Source organism: Pristiophorus japonicus, unplaced genomic scaffold (assembly GCF_044704955.1).
Source record: "Pristiophorus japonicus isolate sPriJap1 unplaced genomic scaffold, sPriJap1.hap1 HAP1_SCAFFOLD_802, whole genome shotgun sequence".
Lineage (NCBI taxonomy): Eukaryota > Metazoa > Chordata > Chondrichthyes > Pristiophoridae > Pristiophorus > Pristiophorus japonicus.
Genome location: NW_027254721.1, coordinates 177,462 through 196,967, shown reverse-complemented (window position 1 = coordinate 196,967; position 19,506 = coordinate 177,462). Strand labels below are relative to the sequence as shown.

The window sequence follows — 19,506 nt, the reverse complement described above, 5'->3', positions numbered from 1 at the left end:
GTAAAGAGCTGGGGTCCCAGCACTGAGCACTGCGGCACTCCACTAGTTACTGACTGCCATTCTGAAAAAGACCTGTTTATCCCAACTCTGTGCTTCCTGTCTGCCAACCAGTTCTCTATCCACGTCAGTACATTATCCCCAATACCATGTGCTTTAATTTTGCACACCAATCTCTTGTGTGGGAACTTGTCAAAAGCCTTTTGAAAGTCCAAATACACCACACCCACTGGTTCTCCCTTGTCCACTCTGCTAGTTACATCCTCAAAAGATTTGTCAAGCATGATTTCCCTTTCATAAATCCATGTTGACTTGGACCAATCCTATCACAGCTTTCCAAATGCGCTGCTATTTCATCCTTAATAATTGATTCCAACATTTTCCCCACTACTGATGTCAGGCGAACCGGTCTATAATTACCCATTTTTTCTCTCCCTCCTTTTTAAAAAGTGGTGTTACATTAGCTACCCTCCAGTCCACAGGAACTGATCCAGAGTCGATAGACTGTTGGAAAATGATCACCAATGCATCCACTATTTCTTGGGCCACTTCCTTAAGTCCTCTGGGATGCAGACTATCAGGCCCCGGGGATTTATCGGCCTTCAATCCCATCAATTTCCCTAAGACAATTTCCTGACTAATAAGGATATCCTTCAGTTCCTCCTTCTCAATAGACCCTCGGTTCCCTCGTACATTCGGAAGGTCATTTGTGTCTTCCTTCGTGAAGACAGAACCGAAGTATTTGCTGAGGGAGGACAGCCGGTGGTAATCAGCAGGAGGTCTCCTTGCCCGTGCTTGACCTGAAGCTATGAGACTTCCTGGGATCCGGAGTCAATGTTGAGGACTCCCAGGGCCACTCCCTCCCTTCCGTCACCCCTATCCTGCCGGTGGGACAGGACATACCCAGGGATGGTGATGGAGGAGACAACTTACAGTCCCACCTAGCTTTGTATCATCAGGTCCCCTCATCCAAATCATTGATATAGATTGTCCGCATGCCAGACACGAGTCTCCCAAAGCAAGCGCTCTACTCGGAACTCCTTCACGGCAAACGAGCCAAAGGTGGTCAGAGGAAACGTTACAGGGACCACCCTCAAAGCCTCCCTGATAAAGTGCAACATCCCCACCGACACCTGGGAGTCCCTGGCCAAAGACCAGTCCGCCCTAAGTGGAGGAAGTGCATCCGGGAGGGCGCTGAGCACCTCGAGTCTCGTTGCCGAGAGCATGCAGAAACCAAGCGCAGGCAGTGGAAGGAGCGTGCGGCAAACCAGTCCCACCCTCCCCTTCCCTCAGCGACTGTCTGTCCCACCTGTGACAGGGACTGTGGTTCTCGTATTGGTCTGTTCAGTCACCTGAGGACTTATGTTTGGAGTGGAAGCAAGTCTTCCTCGATTCCGAGGGACTGTCGATGATGATAGATTGTAAATAGCTGGGGCTCGAGCACCGATCCTTGCGATACCCCACTAGTTACAGTCTTGGAAATATATCGGCCGTTCTTTCATCGTCGCTGGGTCACAATCCTGGAACTCCCTCCCTAACAGCACTGTGGGAGCACCTTCACCACACGGACTGCAGCGGTTCAAGAAGGAGGCTCATTGTCACCTTCTCAAGGGGTGATTAGGGATGGGCAATAAATGCCGGTCTTGACGTTCACAGCCCATAACAAAAGGTCTTTCTGTTCCTGAAATCCCTTTAAAATTGCAGCACTTCGTTTATCTATCTCCTCGTTCTTCCGACCAAAGCCCCTCCCCCCACACTTGCAGCATTTACGACAATAAGTGTCTCTGAAAATCGTCATCCCCGTTTCTCCGTCAACCTTACCTTTCCCTTTGCTTCAAATCCGTCGCAATCCAGAACAACCAAACACTGGTCCTCGCGGTACGGGTGAGGGACACACCATATCCACATATTCCGGCCAGGGGGCCAGGCTCCGGACCCGAGGGTGAATCCTGTGCCTGGTGAGACAACAAACTCGCATGAGGTTAAAGAACGGGAAGAGGTTGCACAAGACTGGGGCTTGTGTCTCTGCGGGATTACAAGGTTGAGTGGCGATCTGATCAAGGTGTTTCAGACAATTGACGATTTTGACAGGGCAGATAGAGAGAGAAACTATTTCGACTGGTATGGGGGAGGGAGTCCAGAACAAGGGGGCATAACCTTAAAATTAGAGTTCAGGGGGTCATAGAACCAGAGAAATTTACAACACGGAAGGAAGCCATTCCGGCCCATCATGTCCATGCCGGCCGACCAAGAGCTACCCAGCCTAATCCCACTTTCCCGCTCTGGGTCCGTAGCCCTGCAGGTTACGGCACTTCAGGTGCACATCCAGGTACTATTTAAATGTGGTGAGGGTTTCTGCCTCGACCACCCTTTCAGGCAGTGAGTTCCAGACCCCACCACCCTCTGGGTGAAGACATTTCCCCTCAAATCCCCTCTAAACCTCCCCCCAATTACTTTCAATCTCTGCCCCCTGGTTGTTGACCCCTCTGCCAATGAGAAACAGGTCCGTCCTATCTTGCTCCAGTTGTACAGGGCATTGGTGAGGCCACACCTGGAGTACTGCGTGCAGTTTTGGTTTCCAGATTTACGAAAGGATATACTTGCTTTGGAGGCAGTTCAGAGAAGGTTCACTCGGTTGATCCCAGGAATGAGGGGGTTGACTTATGAGGAAAGGTTGAGTAGGTTGGGCCTCTACTCATTGGAATTCAGAAAAATGAGAGGTGATCTCATCGAAACGTATAAGATTATGAGGGGGCTTGACCAGGTGGATGCAGAGAGGATGTTTCCACTGATGGGGGAGACTAGAACTAGGGGGCATGATCTTAGAATAAGGGGCCGCCCATTTAAAACTGAGATGAGGAGGAATTTCTTCTCTCAGAGGGTTGTAAATCTGTGGAATTCGCTGCCCCAGAGAGCTGTGGAGGCTGGGACATTGAAAATATTTAATACAGAGAGAGACAATTTCTTAACCGATAAGGGGATAAGGGGTTATGGGGAGCGGGCGGGGAAGTGGACCTGAGTCCATGATCGGATCAGCCATGATCGTATTAAATGGCGAAGCAGGCTTGAGGGGCCGAATGGCCAACTCCTGCTCCTATTTCTGATTTTGTTATGTTATCCCCTCGATAAACACGGCATCTGAGTGGTACATAGCAACATCCCATAAACAGCAACTGAAATAGGTCAGTGGTGAACCTGGCCATTTTGCTGTTGGTTGAGGGAGAAATGTTGCCGTGGACACCAGGAAAGAGAGATTCCCATTTTCAGAGTGGCTCTCACAGCCTGGGGGTCATGCCAAAGCCCTTGACAGCCAATCAGCTACTTTGGAAGAGTAGTCACTGCTGTTCGGCTCTGCATGTTGGCACTGAGATAATGGCCACATAATCTGTGATTTAGTGATGTTGGTTGCGGAAAACAGATTGGACCAACAGTGCGGCACTCCCTCAGTACTGCCCCTCCGAGAGTACGGCACTCCCTCAGCACTGCCCCTCCGAGAGTACGGCACTCCCTCAGCACTGCCCCTCCGACAGTGCGGCACTCCCTCAGTACTGCCCCTCCGAGAGTACGGCACTCCCTCAGTACTGCCCCTCCAAGAGTACGGCACTCCCTCAGCACTGCCCCTCCGACAGTGCGGCACTCCCTCAGTACTGCCCCTCCGACAGTGCGGCGCTCCCTCAGTACCTCCCCTCCGACAGTGTGGCACTCCCTCAGTACTGCCCCTCCGACAGTGCGGCACTCCCTCAGTACCACCCCTCCGACAGTGCAGCACTCCCTCAGTACCGCCCCTCTGACAGTGCTGCACTTCCTCAGTACTGCCCCTCCGACAGTGCGGCACTCCCTCAGTACTGCCCCTCCGACAGTACAGCACTCCCTCAGTACTGCACCTCCGACAGTGCGGCACTCCCTCAGTACTGCACCTCCGACAGTACAGCACTCCCTCAGTACTGCACCTCCGACAGTGCGGCACTCCCTCAGTACTGCCCCTCCAACAGTACAGCACTCCCTCAGTACTGCACCTCCGACAGTACGACACTCCCTCAGTACTGCCCCTCCGACAGTACGGCGCTCCCTCAGTACTGCCCCTCTGACAGTATAGCACTCCCTCAGTACTGCACCTCCGACAGTACGACACTCCCTCAGTACTGCCCCTCCGACAGTACGGCGCTCCCTCAGTACTGCCCCTCTGACAGTGCAACGCTACCTCAGTACTGCCTCTCCAACAGTGCGGTGCTCCCTCAGTACTGCCCCTCCCCTAGTGCGGCACTCCCTCAGTACTGCCCCTCCGACAGTGCGGTGCTCCCTCAGTACTGCCCCTCCGACAGTGCGGCGCTCCCGCAGTACTGCCCCTCCGACAGTGCGGCACTCCCTCAGTATTGCCCCTCCCCTAGTGCGGCACTCCCTCAGTACTGCCCCTCCGACAGTGCGGTGCTCCCTCAGTACTGCCCCTCCGACAGTGCGGCGCTCCCGCAGTACTGCCCCTCCGACAGTGCGGCACTCCCTCAGTACTGTCCCTCCGACAGTGCGGCGCTCCCTCAGTATTGCCCCTCCGACAGTGCGGAACTCCCTCAGTACTGCCCCTCCGACAGTGCAGCACTCCCTCAGTGCTACCCCTCCGACAGTGCGGCACTCCCTCAGTACACAGGTACAGCTAGTAATCAGGAAGGCAAATGTAATGTTGGCCTTTATTGCAAAGGGAATGGAGTATAAAAGCAGGGAAGCCATGCTACAACTGTACAGGGTATGGGTGAGGCCACACCTGGAGTACTGCGTACAGTATTGGTCACCGTATTTAAGGAAGGATATACTTGCATTGGAGGCAGTTCAGAGAAGGTTCTCTAGATTTTTTCTGGAGATGAAGTGGTTGACTGATGCAGATGGGTTGACCAGGATGGGCTTTTACTCATTGGAATTCAGAAGAATGAGAGGTGATCTTATTGAAACGTATGACATAATAAGGGGGGCTTGACAAGTTGGATGCAGAGAGGATATGTCCACAGAATAGGGGAAACTAAAACTAGGGGACATCGTCTCAGAATAAGGGGCCGCCCATTTAAAACTGAGATGAGGAGGAATTTCTTCTCTCAGAGGGTTGTAAATCTATCCACCGAAGGAGATAATTCAGCAGGTGACCAAAATCTTCTTCAAAGAGGTAGGTTTTAAGTAGCGTCTTAAATGAGGAATGAGAAAGGCAAAGAGTTTATGGAGGGAGTTCCAGAGTTTGGGGCCCAGGCAGCTGAAGGCACGGCCACCGATGGTTGAGTGATTATAATCAGGGGGTGCGCACAAGGACAAAAGGAGGAGAGCAGAGATCTCAGAGGGGTGTAGGAGCTGGAGGAGGTTACAGAGATAGTGAGGGGTGTAGGGGAAGGAGGAAATTAGAGAGATAGGGAGGGGTGTAGGGGCTGGAGGAGGTTACAGAGATAGCGAGGGGTGTAGGGGCTGGAGGAGGTGACAGAGATAGGGAGGGGTGTAGGGCTGGAGGAGGTTAGAGAGATAGGGAGTGGTGTAGGGGCTGGAGGAGGTTACAGAATAGGAAGGGGTGTAGCGGGTGGAGGAAGTTAGAGAGATAGGGAGGGGTGTAGGGCTGGAGGAATTTACAGCGATAACGAGGGGTGTAGGGGCTGGAGGAGGTTTGAGAGCTAGGGAGGGGTGTAGGGGCTGGAGGCGGTTACACTGATAGGGAGGTGTGTCGGGGCTGAAGGAGGTTACAGAGATAGGGAGGGGTGTAGGGACTAGAGGGGCTTACAGAGATAGGGAGGCATGTAGGGGCTGGAGGATGTTACACAGATAGGGAGGGGTGTAGGGGCTGGAGGTGGTTAGAGAGATAGGGAGGTGTGTCGGGCTGGTAGAGGTGACAGAGATAGGGAGGTGTGCAGGGGCTGGACGATGTTACAGAGATAGGGAGGGGTGTAGTGGCTGGAGGTTACAGAGACGGAGAAGGCAGTAGGGGCTGGAGGACGGTACAGAGATAGGGAGGGTGTCGGGGCTGGAGTGGGTTACAGTGATAGGGAGGAGTCTGGAGGCAAGAGGAGGTTACAGACATAGATGGACGTAGGGGCTGGAGAACGGGACAAAGATAGGGAGGGCTGTCGGGCTGGAGAGGGTTGCAGAGATAAGGAGTGTGTAGGGCTGGAGGAGGTTGCAGAGATCGGGAGGGTTGTATGGGGATGGAGGAGGTTACAGAGTTAGTGAGGTGTGTAGGGGCTGGAGGAGGTTACAGAGATAGGGAGGGGTGTTGGGCTAGAGGAGGTTAGAGAGACAGGGAGGGTTCTAGGGACTAGAGGAAGTTATAGAGGTAGGGAGGGGTCCTGCAGGAGGTTACAGAGATTGGGAGGTGTGTAAGGCTGGAGGAGGTTAGAGAGATAGGGATGGGTGTAGGGGCTGTAGGCTATTAAAGGGAACGGGAGAGGTGTAAGGGCTGGATGATGTTGCAGAGATAGGGAGGGTGTAGGGACTGGATGAGGTTATAGAGATAGGGAGGGGTGTAGGGCTGGAGGAGGATAAAGAGATAGGGAGGGGTGTTGGGAGTGGAGGAGGTTACAGAGATAGGGAGCGGTGTAGGGGCTGGAGTAAGTTACAGAAATAAGGAGGAGTGTAGGGGCTGGAGGAGGTTACAGAGATAGGGAGAGGTGTAGGGGCTGAAGGGGGGTTACAGAGATAGGGAGGGGTGTAGGGGCTGGAGGAGGTTACAGAGATTGGGAGGGGTGTAGGGCTGGAGGAGTTTACAGAGACAGGGAGGGGTATAGGGTCTGGACGATGTTACAGAGATAGCGAGGGGTGTAGGGACTGGAGGAGGTTGCAGAGATAGGGAGGGGTGTAGGGGCCGGAGGTTGCAGAGATAGGGAGGGATGTAGGAACTGGAGGAGTTTACAGAGATAGGGTGGGGTGTAGGGGCTGGAGGTCACAGAGCTAGGGAGGCATTTAGAGGCTGGAGGATATTACAGAGATGGGGAGGACAGTAGGGCTTTGAGGTGGTTACAGAGATAGGGAGGGGTGCACGCCTGGAGGATGGTACAGAGATAGGGAGGGGTGTAGGGGCTGCAGGAGGCTACAGAGTTTGGGAGGGGTGTAAGGCTGGAGGAAGTTACATCGATCGGGAGGGTGTAGGGGCTGGATGAGGTTACACAAATAGGGATGGGTGTAGTTCTGGAGGAGGTTACCGAGATAGGATGGGGTGTAGGGACTGGAGTAGGTGACAGAGATAGGGACGGGTGTAGGGGCTGGAGGAGGTTTGAGAGATAGGGAGGGGTGTAGGGACTAGAGGAGGTTACAAAGACAGGGAGGGGTGTAGGGGCTGGAGGAGGTTAGAGAGTTAGGGAGGGGTGTAGGGGCTAGACGAGGATACAGAGACAGGGAAGTGTGTAGGGGCTGGAGTCGGTTACAGAGATAGCGAGGGGTGTAGGGGCTGGAGGAGGTTCGAGAGCTAGGGAGGGGTGTCAGGACTGGAGGAGGTTAGAGAGATCGGGAGGGGTGTGGTGCTGGAGGAAGTTACAGAGATAGGGAGGGATGTAGGGCTGGAGGAGGTTACAGAATAGGGAGTGGTGTAGGGTCTTGAGGAGGTTACAGATTTGGGAGGAGTGTGGGGACTGGAGGTGGTTACAGAGATATGGAGGGGTGTAGGGCTGGAGGAGGTTAGAGAGATAGGGAGTGGTGTAGGGACTGGAGGAGGTTACAGAAATAGGAAGGGGTGTAGCGGGTGGAGGAGGTTAGAGAGATAGGGAGTGTTGTAGGGGCTGGAGGAGGTTACAGAGATAGGAAGGGGTGTAGCGGGTGGAGGAAGTTAGAGAGATAGGGAACGGTGTAGGGGCTGGAGGAGTTTACAGCGATAACGATGGGTGTAGGGACTGGAGGAGGTTCGAGAGCTAGGGAGGGGTGTAGGGGCTGGAGGCGGTTACACTGATAGGGAGGTGTGTCGGTGCTGAAGGAGGTTACAGAGATAGGGAGGGGTGTAGGGACTAGAGGGGCTTACAGAGATAGGGAGGCATGTAGGGGCTGGAGGATGTTACACAGATAGGGAGGGGTGTAGGGGCTGGAGGTGGTTAGAGAGATAGGGAGGTGTGTCGGGCTGGTAGAGGTGACAGAGATAGGGAGGTGTGCAGGGGCTGGACGATGTTACAGAGATAGGGAGGGGTGTAGTGGCTGGAGGTTACAGAGACGGAGAAGGCAGTAGGGGCTGGAGGACGGTTACAGAGATAGGGAGGGTGTCGGGGCTGGAGTGGGTTACAGTGATAGGGAGGAGTCTGGAGGCAAGAGGAGGTTACAGACATAGATGGACGTATGGGGCTGGACGATGTTACAGAGATAGGGAGGGGTGTCAGGGCCGGAGCAGGTTACAGAGATAGGGAGCGGTGTAGGGGCTGGAGGAAGTTACAGAAATAAGGAGGAGTGTAGGGGCTGGAGGAGGTTACAGAGATAGGGAGAAGTGTAGGGGCTGGAGGAGGTTACAGAGATAGGGAGGGTGTAGGGGCTGGAGGAGGTTACAGAGATAGGGAGAAGTGTAGGGGCTGGAGGAGGTTACAGAGATAGGGAGGGTGTAGGGGCTGGAGGAGGTTACAGAGATTGGGAGGGGTGTAGGGGCTGAAGGGGGGTTACAGAGATAGGGAGGGGTGTAGGGGCTGGAGGAGGTTACAGAGATTGGGAGGGGTGTAGGTCTGGAGGTCACAGAGATCGGGAGGCATTTAGAGGCTGGAGGATATTACAGAGATGGGGAGGACAGTAGGGCTTTGAGGTGGTTACAGAGATAGGGAGGGGTGCACGCCTGGAGGATGGTACAGAGATAGGGAGGGGTGTAGGGGCTGCAGGAGGCTACAGAGTTTGGGAGGGGTGTAAGGCTGGAGGAAGTTACATAGATCGGGAGGGTGTAGGGGCTGGATGAGGTTACACAAATAGGGATGGGTGTAGTTCTGGAGGAGGTTACCGAGATAGGATGGGGTGTAGGGACTGGAGTAGGTGACAGAGATACGGAGGGGTGTAGGGGCTGGAGGTGGTTAGAGAGGAAGGGAGAGGCGTAGGGACCCGTGGTGGTGAGAGAGATAGTTAGGGGTGTAAGGACTAGAGGAGGTTACAGAGATCGGGAGGGTATAGGGGCTGGAGGCTATTAAAGGGAAGGGGAGATGTGTAAGGGCTGGATGATGTTGCAGAGATAGAGAGGGTGTAGGGGCTGGAGGAGGTTACAGAGATAGGGAGGGGTGTAGGGGCTGGAGGAGGTTACAGAGATAGGGAGGGGTGTAGGGGCTGGAGGAGGTTACAGAGATAGGGAGGGGTGTAGGGGCTGGAGGAGGTTACAGAGATAGGGAGGGGTGTAGGGGCTGGATGATGTTACAGAGATAGGGAGGGGTGTAGGGGCCGGAGGAGGTTACAGAGATAGCGAGGGGTGTAGGGGCTGGAGGAGGTTACAGAGATAGGGAGGGGTGTAGGGGCTGGAGGAGGTTACAGAGATAGGGAGGGTATAGGGGCTGGAGGAGGTTACAGAGATAGGGAGGGTGTAGGGGCTGGAGGAGGTTACAGAGATAGGGAGGGGTGTAGGGCTGGAGGAGGATAAAGAGATAGGGAGGGGTGTTGGGTCTAGAGGAGGTTACAGAGATAGGGAGTGGTGTCGGGGCTGCAGGAGGTTACAGAGACGGAAAGGGCAGTAGGGGCTGGAGGACGGTACAGAGATAGGGAGGGTGTAGGGGCTGGAGTGAGTTACAGTGATGGGGAGGAGTCTGGAGGCAAGAGGAGGTTACAGACATACCGATGGACGTAGCGGCTGGAGGAGGTTACAGAGATATGGAGGCATGTTGGGGCTGGAGAATGTTACCGATGAGAGGGAGGGCTGTAGGGGCTGGAGGTGGTTAGAGAGATAGGGAGGTGTGTAGGGCTGGAAAAGGTGACAGAGATAGGGAGGTGTGTAGGGACTGGAAGAAGTTACAGAGATAGGAAAGGGAGTAGGTTTGGAGGAGTTTACAGCGATAGCAAGTGGTGTCGGGGCTGGAGGTATTTCGAGAGATAGGGAGGGATGTAGGTCTGGAGGAGGTTACAGAGATACCGATGGGTGTAGGTCTGGAGGAGGTTACAGAGATACCGATGGGTGTAGGGGCTGGAGGAGGTTACAGAGATAGGGAGTGATGTAGGGCTGGAGGAGGTTACAGGGATAGGGAGGTACGTAGGGGCTGGAGGATGTTACAGGGATGGGGAGGGGTGTAAGAGCTGGAGGAGGTTACAGAGATAGGGAGGGGTGTCGGGCTGGAGGAGGTTACAGATATCGGGAGGGATGTAGGGGCTGGAGGAAGTTACAGAGATAGGGAGGGGTGTAGGGGCTGGAGGAGGTTACAGCGATAGGGAGGGGTGTAGGGGCTGGACAATGTTCCAGAGATAGGGAGGGGTGTAGGGGCTGGAGGAGGTTACAGCGATAGGGAGGGGTGTAGGGGCTGGAGGAGGTTACAGAGATAGGGAGGGGTGTAGGGGCTGGAGGAGGTTACAGCGATAGGGAGGGGTGTAGGGGCTGGAGGAGGTTACAGAGATAGGGAGGGGTGTAGGGGCTGGAGGAGGTTACAGCGATAGGGAGGGGTGTAGGGGCTGGACAATGTTACAGAGATAGGGAGGGGTGTAGGGCTGGAGCAGGTTACAGAGATAGGGAGGGGTGTAGGGCTGGAGCAGGTTACAGAGATAGGGAGGGGTGTAGGGCTGGAGGAGGTTACAGAGCTAGGGAGGGGTGTAGGGGATGGAGGAGGTTACAGAGTTAGGGAGGTGTGTAGGGGCTGGAGGAGGTTACAGAGACAGGGAGGGTTCTAGGGACTAGTGGAAGTTATAGAGGTAGGGAGGTTACAGAGATTGGGAGGGGTGTAAGGCTGGAGGAGGTTAGAGAGATAGGGAGGGTGTCGGGGTTGTAGGCTATTAAAGGGAAGGGGAGAGGTATAAGGGCTGGATGATGTTGCAGAGATAGGGAGGGGTGTAGGGGCTGGATGAGGTTATAGAGATAGGGAGGGGTGTAGGGGCTGGAGGAGGGTACAGAGATACGGAAGGGTGTAGGGACTGGAGGAGATTACAGAGATAGGGAGGCATGTAGGGGCTGGAGGATGTTACCGATGAGAGGGAGGGCTGTAGGGACTGGAGGAGGTTGGAGAGATAGGGAGGTGTGTAGGGCTGGAAGAGGTGACAGAGATCGGGAGGTGTGTAGGGCTGGAAGAGGTGACAGAGATCGGGAGGTGTGTAGGGACTGGAGGAGGTTAGAGAGATAGGGAGGGGAGTAGGGTTGGAGGAGTTTGCAGCGATAGCGAGTGGTGTCAGGGCTGGATGAATTTACAGAGATAGGGAGGGATGTCGGTCTGGAGGAGGTTACAGAGATATCGATGGGTGTAGGGACTGGAGGAGGTTACAGTCATAGGGATGGTTGTAGTGTTGGAGGAGGTTACAGAGATAGGGAGGGGTGTTGGGACTGGAGGAGGTGACAGAGATCGTGAGGCATCTGGGGCTGAAGGGGGTTACAGAGATAGGGAAGGGTATAATGACTGGGGAAGGTGACAGAGATAGTGAATGGTGTCGGGTTGGAGGGGGTTACAGAGATAGGGAGGGTTGCAGGCCTGGAGGAGGTTACAGAGATAGGGATGTGTGTAGGGGCTGTAGGAGGTTGCATAGATAGCAAGGAGTGAAGGCCTGGAGGAGGTTACAGAGATAGGGAGGGGTGTAGGGGCTGGAGCAGGTTATAGAGATCGGGAGGGGTGTAGGGCTGGAGCAGGTTACAGAGATAGGCAGGGGTGTAGGGGCTGGAGCAGGTTATCGAGATCGGGAGGGGTGTAGGGCTGGAAGAGGTTACTGAGATAGGGAGGGGTGTTGGGACTGGAGGAGGTTAGAGAGATAGAGATGGGTGTAGGGGCTGGAGGAGGTTACAGAGATAGGGAGGGGTGTAGGGGTGGAGGAGGTTACAGAGATAGGGAGGGTGTAGGGGCTGGAGGAGATCACAGAGATAGGGAGGTGTGTAGGGGCTGGAGGAGGTTACAGAGATAGGGAGGGGTGTAGGGACTGGAGGAGATCACAGAGATAGGGAGGGGTGTAGGGGTGGAGGAGGTTACAGAGATAGGGAGGGTGTAGGGACTGGAGGAGATCACAGAGATAGGGTGGTGTCTAGGGGCTGGAAGAGGTTACAGAGATAGGGAGGGGTTCGGGATGAGAGGAGTTTACAGAGATAATGAGGGGTGTAGGGAGTGGACATAGGGAAGGTTCTTGGGGCTGGAGAAGGTTACAGCAATAGGGAGGTGTGTCGGGGCTGCAGGAGTATACGGAGATAGTGAGGGGTGTAGAATTGGAAGAGGTTAGAGGGATAGAGAGGAGTCTAAAAACTGGAGGAGGTTACAAAAATAGGAAGTGGCGCCACTGGCTGGAGGAGGATACAGAGATAGGGAGGGGTGTCAGGACTGGAGGAGATTACAGAGATAGGGAGGTGTGTAGGGGCTGGAGGAGGTTACAGAGATGGGGAGATGTGCAGGTTCTGGAGGAGGTAACAGAGATCGCGAGGGTTTGGGGCTGGAGGAGGTTACAGAGATAGGGAGGGGTGTAGGACTGGAGGAGTTTACAGAGTTAGGGAGGGCTTTAGGGTCTGGAGGAGGTTACAGAGATAGGGGAGGGGTGTAGGGCTGGAGGAGGTTACAGAGATAGCAAGTCGTGTGGGGCTGGAGAAGGTTAGAGAGATAGGGAGGGCAGTAGGGTTGGAGGAGGTTACAGAGATAGGGACTGGAGTAGGGTTGGAGGCGTTTACTGCGATAGCGAATGGTGTAGGGGCTGGATGAAGTTACAGAGATCGCGAGGGTTTAGGGCTGGAGGAGGTTACAGAGATAGGGAGGGGTGTAGGACTGGAGGAGTTTACAGAGTTAGGGAGGGGTTTAGGGGCTGGAGGAGGTTACAGAGATAGGGGAGGGGTGTAGGGGCTGGAGGAGGTTACAGAGATAGGGAGTGTTTTATGAGCTGGAGAAGGTTACAGAGATCGGGAGGAATGTAGGAACTGGAGGAGGTTACAGAGATCGGGACGGGTGTAGGGCTGGAGCAGGTTACAGAGATAGGGAGTGGTATAGGGGATGGAGGATGTTACAGAGTTAGGGAGGTGTGTAGGGGCTGGAGGAGGTTACAGAGATAGGGAGGGGTGTTGGGCTAGAGGAGGTTAGAGAGACAGGGAGGGTTCTAGGGACTAGAGGAAGTTATAGAGGTAGGGAGGGGTCCTGCAGGAGGTTACAGAGATTGGGAGGGGTGTAAGGCTGGAGGAGGTTAGAGAGATAGGGATGGGTGTAGGGGCTGTAGGCTATTAAAGGGAACGGGAGAGGTGTAAGGGCTGGATGATGTTATAGAGATAGGGAGGGTGTAGGGGCTGGATGAGGTTATAGAGATAGGGAGGGGAATAGGGCTGGAGCAGGATAAAGAGATAGGGAGGGGTGTAGGGGCTGGAGGGGGGTTACAGAGATAGGGAGGGGTGTAGGGGCTGGAGGAGGTTACAGAGATTGGGAGGGGTGTAGGTCTGGAGGAGGTTACAGAGACAGGGAGGGGTATATGGGCTGGACGATGTTACAGAGATAGGGAGGGGTGTAGGGACTGGAGGAGGTTGCAGAGATAGGGAGGGGTGTAGGGGCCGGAGGTTGCAGAGATAGGGAGGGATGTCGGAACTGGAGGAGGTTACAGAGATTGGGAGGCATTTAGAGGCTGGAGGACATTAGAGAGAGGGGGAGGACAGTAGGGCTTTGAGGTGGTTACAGAGATAGGGAGGGGTGCACGCCTGGAGGATGGTACAGAGATAGGGAGGGCTGTAGGGGCTGCAGGAGGCTACAGAGATTGGGAGGGGTGTAAGGCTGGAGGAAGTTACATAGATCGGGAGGGTGTAGGGGCTGGATGAGGTTACACAAATAGGGATGGGTGTAGTTCTGGAGGAGGTTACCGAGATAGAATGGGGTGTAGGGACTGGAGGAGGTTACAGAGATAGGGAGGGGTGTAGGGACTGGAGGAGGTTACAGAGATACGGAAGGGAGTACTGGCTGGTGGTTACAGAGCTAGGGAGAGTTGTAGGGGCTGGAGGAGGTTACAGAGATAGGGAGGGCTGTCGGGGCTGGAGGTGGTTAGAGAGGTAGGGAGAGGCGTAGGGACCCGTGGTGGTGAGAGAGATAGGAAGGGGTGTCGGGATTAGAGGCGGTTACAGACATAGGGAGGGTTGTAGGGCTGGAGGAGGTTACAGAGATAGAGGGGGTGTAGGGGCTGGAGGAGGTTACAGAGATAGGGAGTGATGTAGGGCTGGAGGAGGTTACAGAGATGGGGAGGTACGTAGGGGCTGGAGGACGTTACAGGGATGGGGAGGGGTGTAAGAGCTGGAGGAGGTTACAGAGATAGGGAGGGGTGTAGGGCTGGAGGAGGTTACAGATATAGGGAGGGGTGTAAGGCTGGAGGAGGTTAGAGAGATAGGGAGGGTGTAGGGGCTGGAGGAAGTTACAGAGATAGGGAGGGGTGTAAGGCTGGAGGAGGTTAGAGAGATAGGGAGGGTGTAGGGGCTGGAGGCTATTAAAGGGAAGGGGAGAGGTGTAAGGGCTGGATGATGTTGCATAGATAGGGAGGGTGTAGGGGCTGGATGATGTTACAGAAATAGGGAGGGGTGTAGGGGCTGGAGGAGGTTACAGAGATAGGGAGGGTGTAGGGTCTGGATGATGTTACAGAGATAGGGAGGGGTGCAGGGGCTGGAGGAGGTTACAGAGATAGGGAGGGGTGTAGGGGCTGGGGGATGTTACAGAGATAGGGAGGGGTGTAGGGCTGGAGGAGGATAAAGAGATAGGGAGGGGTGTTGGGTCTAGAGGAGGTAAAAGAGATAGGCAGTGGTGTAGGGGCTGCAGGAGGTTACAGAGACGGAAAGGGCAGTAGGGGCTGGAGGACGGTACAGAGATAGGGAGGGTGTAGGGGCTGGAGTGAGTTACAGTGATGGGGAGGAGTCTGGAGGCAAGAGGAGGTTACAGACATACCGATGGACGTAGGGGCTGGAGGACGGGACAAAGATAGGGAGGGCTGTAGGGCTGGAGGGGGTTGCAGAGATAAGGAGGGGTGTAGGGACGGGAGGAGATTACAGAGATAGGGAGGCATGTAGGGGCTGGAGAATGTTACAGGGATGGGGAGGGGTGTAAGAGCTGGAGGAGGTTACAGAAATAGGGAGGGGTGTAGGGCTGGAGGATGTTACAGGGATGGGGAGGGGTTTAAGAGCTGGAGGAGGTTACAGAGATAGGGAGGGGTGTAGGGCTGGAGGAGGTTACAGATATCGCGAGGTGTGTAGGGGCTGGAGGAAGTTACAGAGATAGGGAGGGGTGTATGGCTGGAGGAGGTTACAGAAATAGGGAGGGGTGTAGGGCTGGATGAGGTTACAGAGATAGGGAGGTGTGTCGGGGCTGGAGGAGGTTACTGAGATAGGGAGGGGTGTAGGGGCTGGAGGAGTATAAAGAGATAGGGAGGGGTGTAGGGACTGGAGGAGGTTACAGAGATACGGAGGGGTGTAGGGACTCGAGGAGGTTACAGAGATAGGGATGGGTGTAGGGACTAGAGGAGGTTACAGAGGTAGGGAGGGGTGTAGGGGCTGGAGGATGTTACCGATGAGAGGGAGGGCTGTAGGGGCTGGAGGTGATTAGAGAGATAGGGAGGTGTGCAGGGCTGGAAGAGGTGACAGAGATAGGGAGGTGTGTAGGGACTGGAATAATTTACAGAGATAGGGAGGGGTGTAGGGACTGGAGGAGGTTAGAGAGATAGGGAGGGGAGTAGGGTTGGAGGAGTTTGCAGCGATAGCGAGTGGTGTCAGGGCTGGAGGAATTTACAGAGATAGGGAGTGATGTAGGTCTGGAGGAGGTTACAGAGATACCGATGGGTGTTGGGACTGGAGGAGGTTACAGTCATAGGGATGGTTGTAGTGTTGGAGGAGGTTACAGAGATAGGGAGGGGTGTAGGGACTGGAGAGGTGACAGAGATCGTGAGGCATCTGGGGCTGAAGGGGGTTACAGAGATAGGGAGGTGTGTAGGGGCTGTCGGAGGTTGCATAGATAGCAAGGAGTGAAGGCCTGGAGGAGGTTACAGAGATAGGGAGGGGTGTAGGGGCTGGAGCAGGTTATAGAGATCGGGAGGGGTGTAGGGGCTGGAGCAGGTTATAGAGATCGGGAGGGGTGTCGGGGCTGGAGCAGGTTATAGAGATCGGGAGGGGTGTAGAGCTGGAGCAGATTACAGAGATAGGGAGGGGTGTAGGGCTGGAGGAGGTTACAGAGATCGGGAGGGGTTCGGGATGAGAGGAGTTTACAGAGATAATGAGGGGTGTAGGGAGTGGACATCGGGAGGGTTCTTGGGGCTGGAGAAGGTTACAGCGATAGGGAGGTGTGTCGGGGCTGCAGGTGTATACAGAGATAGGGTGGGGTGTAGGGCTGGAGGAGGTTACAGAGATAGGAAGGGGTGTAGGGGCTGGAGGTTACAGAGATAGGGAGGGGTGTAGGGCTGGAGGAGATTACAGAGATCGGGAGGTGTGTAGAGGCTGGAAGAGGATACAAAGAAAAGGAAGGGAGGGGTGCAGGGCTGGACGAGGTTACTGAGATAGGGAGGAGTTTCGGGCTGCAGGAGGTCACAGAGAAAGGGAGGGGTGTAGGGACTGGATGAGTTACAGAGATAGGGAGGGATGTAGGGCTGGAAGAGGTTACATAGATAGGGAGGGGTGTAGGGACTGGAGGAGGTTACAGAGATATGTAGGGGTGTAGGGACTGGAGGAGATCACAGAGATAGGGAGGGGTGTAGGGGTGGAGGAGGTTACAGAGATAGGGAGGGTGTAGGGACTGGAGGAGATCACAGAGATAGGGTGGTGTCTAGGGGCTGGAAGAGGTTACAGAGATAGGGAGGGGTTCTGGATGAGAGGAGTTTACAGAGATAATGAGGGGTGTAGGGACTGGACATAGGGAGGGTTCTTGGGGCTGGAGGAGGTTACAGCGATAGGGAGGTGTGTCGGGGCTGCAGGAGTATACGGAGATAGTGAGGGGCGTAGAATTGGAAGAGGTTAGAGGGATAGAGAGGAGTCTAAGGACTGGAGGAGGTTACAAAAATAGGAAGTGGCGCCACTGGCTGGAGGAGGATACAGAGATAGGGAGGGGTGTAGGGCTGGAGGAGGTTACAGAGATAGGGAGGTGTGTAGGGGCTGGAGGAGGGTACAGAGATAGGGAGGGTGTAGGGACTGGAGGAGATTACAGAGATAGGGAGGTGTGTAGGGGCTGGAGGAGGTTACAGAGATGGGGAGGGGTTTATGGGCTGGAGAAGGTTACAGAGATAGGGAGGGGTGTAGGGACTGGAGGAGGTTACAGAGATCGGGAGGTGTCTCGGGGCTGGACGAGGTTACAGATATAGGGAGGAGTATCGGGTCTGGAGGAGGTTACAGAGATAGGGAGGGGTGTAGGTCTGGAGGAGGTTACAGAGATAGGGAGGGGTGTAGGGGCTGGAGGAGGTTACACAAATAGGGATGGGTGTAGTTCTGGAGGAGGTTACCGAGATAGAATGGGGTGTAGGGACTGGAGGAGGTTACAGAGATAGGGAGGGGTGTAGGGACTGGAGGAGGTTACAGAGATACGGAGGGGAGTACTGGCTGGTGGTTACAGAGCTAGGGAGAGTTGTAGGGGCTGGATGAGGTTACAGAGATAGGGAGGGCTGTCGGGGCTGGAGGTGGTTAGAGAGGTAGGGGGGGTGTAGGGGCTGGAGGAGGTTACAGAGATATGGAGGGGTGTAGGGGCTGGAGAAGGTTACAGAGATAGGGAGTGATGTAGGGCTGAAGGAGATTACAGAGATGGGGAGGTACGTAGGGGCTGGAGGATGTTACAGGGATAGGGAGGGGTGTAAGAGCTGGAGGAGGTTACAGAGATAGGGAGGGGTGTAGGGCTGGAGGAGGTTACAGATATAGGGAGGGGTGTAGGGGCTGGAGGAAGTTACAGAGATAGGGAGGGGTGTAAGGCTGGAGGAGGTTAGAGAGATAGGGAGGGTGTAGGGGCTTGAGGCTATTAAAGGGAAGGGGAGAGATGTAAGGGCTGGATGATGTTGCATAGATAGGGAGGGTGTAGGGGCTGGATGATGTTACAGAGATAGGGAGGGGTGTAGGGCTGGAAGAGGTTACATAGATAGGGAGGGGTGTAGGGACTGGAGGAGGTTAGAGAGATAGGGAGGAGTGTCGGGGCTGGAGGAGGTTACAGAGATATGTAGGGGTGTCGGGGCTGGAGGAGGTTACAGAGATAGGGAGGGGTGTAGGGATGGAGGAGGTTACAGAGATAGGGAGGGTGTAGGGGCTGGAGGAGATCACAGAGATAGGGAGGTGTGTAGGGGCTGGAGGAGGTTACAGAGATAGGGAGGGGTGTAGGGACTGGAGGAGATCACAGAGATAGGGTGGTGTCTAGGGGCTGGAAGAGGTTACAGAGGTAGGGAGGGGTTCTGGATGAGAGGAGTTTACAGAGATAATGAGGGGTGTAGGGACTGGACATAGGGAGGGTTCTTGGGGCTGGAGGAGGTTACAGCGATAGGGAGGGTGTAGGGGCTGGAGTGGGTTACAGTGCGAGGGAGGAGTCTGGAGGCAAGAGGAGGTTACAGACATACCGATGGACGTAGGGGCTGGAGGACGGGTCAAAGATAGGGAGGGCTGTAGGGCTGGAGGGGGTTGCAGAGATAAGGAGGGGTGTAGGTCTGGAGGAGGATAAAGAGATAGGGAGGGGTGTAGGGACGGGAGGAGGTTACAGAGATAGGGAGGGGTGTTGGGGCTGGAGGAGATTACAGAGATAGGGAGGCATGTAGGGGCTGGAGGAGGTTACAGAGATACGGAGGGGTGAAGGGGCTGGAGGAGATTACAGAGATAGGGAGGCATGTAGGGGCTGGAGGATGTTACCGATGAGAGGGAGGGCTGTAGGGACTGGAGGAGGTTCGAGAGATAGGGAGGTGTGTCGGGCTGGAAAGGTGACAGAGATAGGGAGGGGTGTCGGGCTGGAGGAGGTTATAGAGATAGACAGGGCTGTAGGGACTGAAGGAGGTGAGAGAGATTGGGAGGGATGTCGGGACTGGAGGGGGTTACAGAGATAGGGAGGTACATAGGGGCTGAAGGATGTTACAGGGATGGGGAGGGGTGTAAGAGCTGGAGGAGGTTACAGAGATAGGAAGGGGTGTAGGGCTGGAGGAGGTTACAGAGATAGGGAGTGATGTAGGGCTGGAGGAGGTTACAGAGATATGGGGGGGTGTAGGGGCTGGAGGAGGTTACAGAGATAGGGAGGGGTGTAGGTCTGGAGGAGGTTACAGAGATACGGAGGGGTGAAGGGGCTGGAGGAGATTACAGAGATAGGGAGGCATGTAGGGGCTGGAGGATGTTACCGATGAGAGGGAGGGCTGTAGGGACTGGAGGAGGTTCGAGAGATAGGGAGGTGTGTCGGGCTGGAAAGGTGACAGAGATAGGGAGGGGTGTCGGGCTGGAGGAGGTTATAGAGATAGACAGGGCTGTAGGGACTGAAGGAGGTGAGAGAGATTGGGAGG

At 55.0% G+C, this 19,506-nt stretch overlaps 1 protein-coding gene across 1 annotated transcript in view; it reads right to left on the bottom strand.

The window, feature by feature from the left end:
- Positions 1–1,818: 1,818 nt before the first annotated feature.
- LOC139257128 (guanylate-binding protein 2-like) overlaps positions 1,819–19,506 on the bottom strand; it is a gene marked incomplete at its 3' end in the record, with an annotated part of 41,611 nt that continues 23,923 nt past the window's right edge. The window contains exon 3 of the mRNA XM_070874394.1: positions 1,819–1,952. Coding sequence (XP_070730495.1) covers positions 1,819–1,952 — 134 coding nt within the window. The remainder of the gene's footprint in view (positions 1,953–19,506) is intronic.